Source organism: Abramis brama (genome assembly GCF_963993115.1).
Source record: "Abramis brama genome assembly, chromosome: 5".
NCBI classification, from domain to species: Eukaryota; Metazoa; Chordata; class Actinopteri; order Cypriniformes; family Leuciscidae; genus Abramis; species Abramis brama.
The window spans coordinates 13,764,601-13,767,145 of NC_139967.1; the positions used below are offsets into that span (position 1 = coordinate 13,764,601).

At 37.5% G+C, this 2,545-nt stretch overlaps 1 protein-coding gene across 1 annotated transcript; it reads left to right on the forward strand.

Annotated features, from left to right (window-relative positions):
* The first annotated feature begins 424 nt into the window (after positions 1 to 424).
* vma21 (vacuolar ATPase assembly factor VMA21) lies at positions 425 to 2,229 on the forward strand. The gene is made up of 3 exons (XM_084114264.1): positions 425 to 606; positions 858 to 967; positions 1,326 to 2,229. Exons 1-3 carry the CDS (start codon positions 545 to 547, stop codon positions 1,466 to 1,468), a joined length of 315 nt encoding a protein of 104 aa, XP_083970390.1. The 5' UTR covers positions 425 to 544; the 3' UTR covers positions 1,469 to 2,229.
* The last annotated feature ends 316 nt before the right edge of the window (positions 2,230 to 2,545 follow it).

The following is a 2,545-nucleotide window of genomic DNA, read 5'->3' on the forward strand; positions in this document are numbered from 1 at the left end:
AGTAAACAAATGTGGGTACTTTGTATAAAAGTTTGAGAACTCAAGCTAAAAAATTCAGCGAGTTATAGTTGCTGAAGCAAAAAGTGTTACAATCCCCGGTCTCCCCTACTTTTTCTAGAAGTTGCTGAGAGGAAGAGAGGTCACCAGTGGTTTTTTAGTGCTGGTATGTGGACTCACAGCAGCTCTGCACATTTATGTCTCTTTTATTCGACATAGCCTACTCAGTTTCGTTCATGGATCTCTCTCCTTTGAATCAGGTGTGGTAAAGGAAGTCATACAAAATGTGCGTGATTGAAACCACTGGCCTAGATCATGGAGATAGTTTTCATGTATACTCGTGTAGCCTAGAAACGCGCGTTGCAGTACTGCGGCGCCCCTTAGCGGACACGCGTAAACATGCACACAACTGCTGTCATGATCATCTAGATCATGTGACAAAGACCCGGAAGCGCACATAATTCAAGATGTCGCAGCACGGAATTATCAGCGATTGAGTTCCTTTCAAGATTTTTCTCTTTTTTTTGCCTATGAATAAAAATACACAATGGAAAAATACGACAAGACAGATGTCGGGTCCATTCCCGGAACCGTGCCTGATTTCAAAGGGTAAGAAGATATTTGATATAACGTTAATGTGCTTAACGTTATTCTGCTCAGACTTCACGTGACCTCTCACACCAAAATCACAATCACTAAGGCCAAGAAACTAACGGATTAAAATGAAATAAACATTTACATATAATATCATTAATGTATTTCGTGCTCTTGGTGATTCCAAATCATTTAAAATTCACATTTGAATCACTTTAATTTGTCTAATCTCTCACTGTCTTTTTCTTCCTCTTTTATTTATTCAGGAATGACGGTTCTCTTGTCTCTGTGCTCAAGACACTATTGTTTTTCACTATTCTGATGATAACTCTCCCCATCGGACTATATTTTACATCAAAGTCTTTTCTCTTTGAAGGTATTTTGCTTCCAAAGGCTGATAAGCCAACTTTATTTATTTGTTTATTTAAATAATAATAATAATAATAATATCCCAGACAGACAGCAACATAGTGTCGGCCCACACCTGGTACACGTGGGTTCCACACGGCCCAGGTGTGGGCCGGATCTGGGCCGACACTATGTTGCTGTCTGGGAGGCTACTTACTATTATTATTATTATCATCAAGACTGCTGTTCTGATTATTGTTGGACAGTCCACACAAAGTTCCAGTGCTAAATATCTATGTGTTACTCTACAAGCCATTATATTAAGTCCTTATTTGCTGGTTTGCTTTTACCATAATTTCTCCTTAATTCTGTTATTTTCTTCACAGCCTTTCTGGGTTACTCCAGCAATGACAGCTATTTCTATGCTGCCATCGTTGCTGTGCTTGCCGTCCACGTGGTTCTGGCACTCTTTGTTTACGTTGCATGGAATGAAGGATCACGCCAATGGAGAGAGGGAAAACAGGATTAACCTAAACTGGAAGCAGCAGGGAGAGATGGAAACACACACACATGCCACTCTTATTCCTATGAACCAGAATATCATAATGGAGTGACACCATCTCTATGTGTGTGTGTGTGTGTTTACTTTTCTCCTGAATGTCTCAGCCTATCAGAGATAAGAAGCCTGATTTCTTCTTCATCTCATGCTATGGTCGAGGTCGTCTTTAGGTCTGGCTGGAGGTTGTGTCAGAAGGTTTTAGATGATATATGTGTTTTTGTGCAGGGCTAATTCAAGACAGTAGCTGTTCTCATGAAAGTTCATTGTTCCTGCAGTGTCATTATCTGCCTCTTCAAGGAATTATTTTCCCTTGTATTTTTACACAAACATCATGTAGTGTTGGTGAGTTAAAATTAGTGGGTGTCTGTGGTTAAGTTTAAAAAAAATTCCAATGTCATTTCATGTTTTATTTATCAATTAAAGCTGTTCTTTGGAGCTCACGTTTTCTCAATTCTTGCTGGAAATTCACACTCTTGAAGCCCAAAGAGTGTTTTATAACATTTTATAATTTATAAATATTGTTTAAAATGACATGTTGAGTGGGATAAGAGTTAATATGCTCTTTATTTTGGATCTCCATCTGCCATATGATTGAAAGTGATGAATTAATTATCACAACATTAATCTGAATATTTAGATTGACCCATGCCTGTAATATATTTAAATGAATCACACAAATATTTGATGATAACATGGAATCAACGATTAATAAACTGAATCCTGAACCCTTATATTGTTTCTCCTGAATGGTTATCTACGAAACTAAAACGCTGACACTTTATACCCATGTTTGAGACAAAGACGAGACCAGTTTTATAAGAGATCAGCCACATTTATGGTCATTTTAAAATCATTCATGCATTTTATACTTAAAGCAGTGAATAGTTAACAAAAATAAGAGGAAATACTAAAAAATGAAAGATGAAATATGACAAGCCTGCGTTTAGTTTTGGCTTTAGATTAAGAGAAACATCTCAGAGAATCCAGTTCCACTATCTCAAATCAAGAGTAAAGAACCGGGGACTCCGCTATAACACTGCAGTGAAA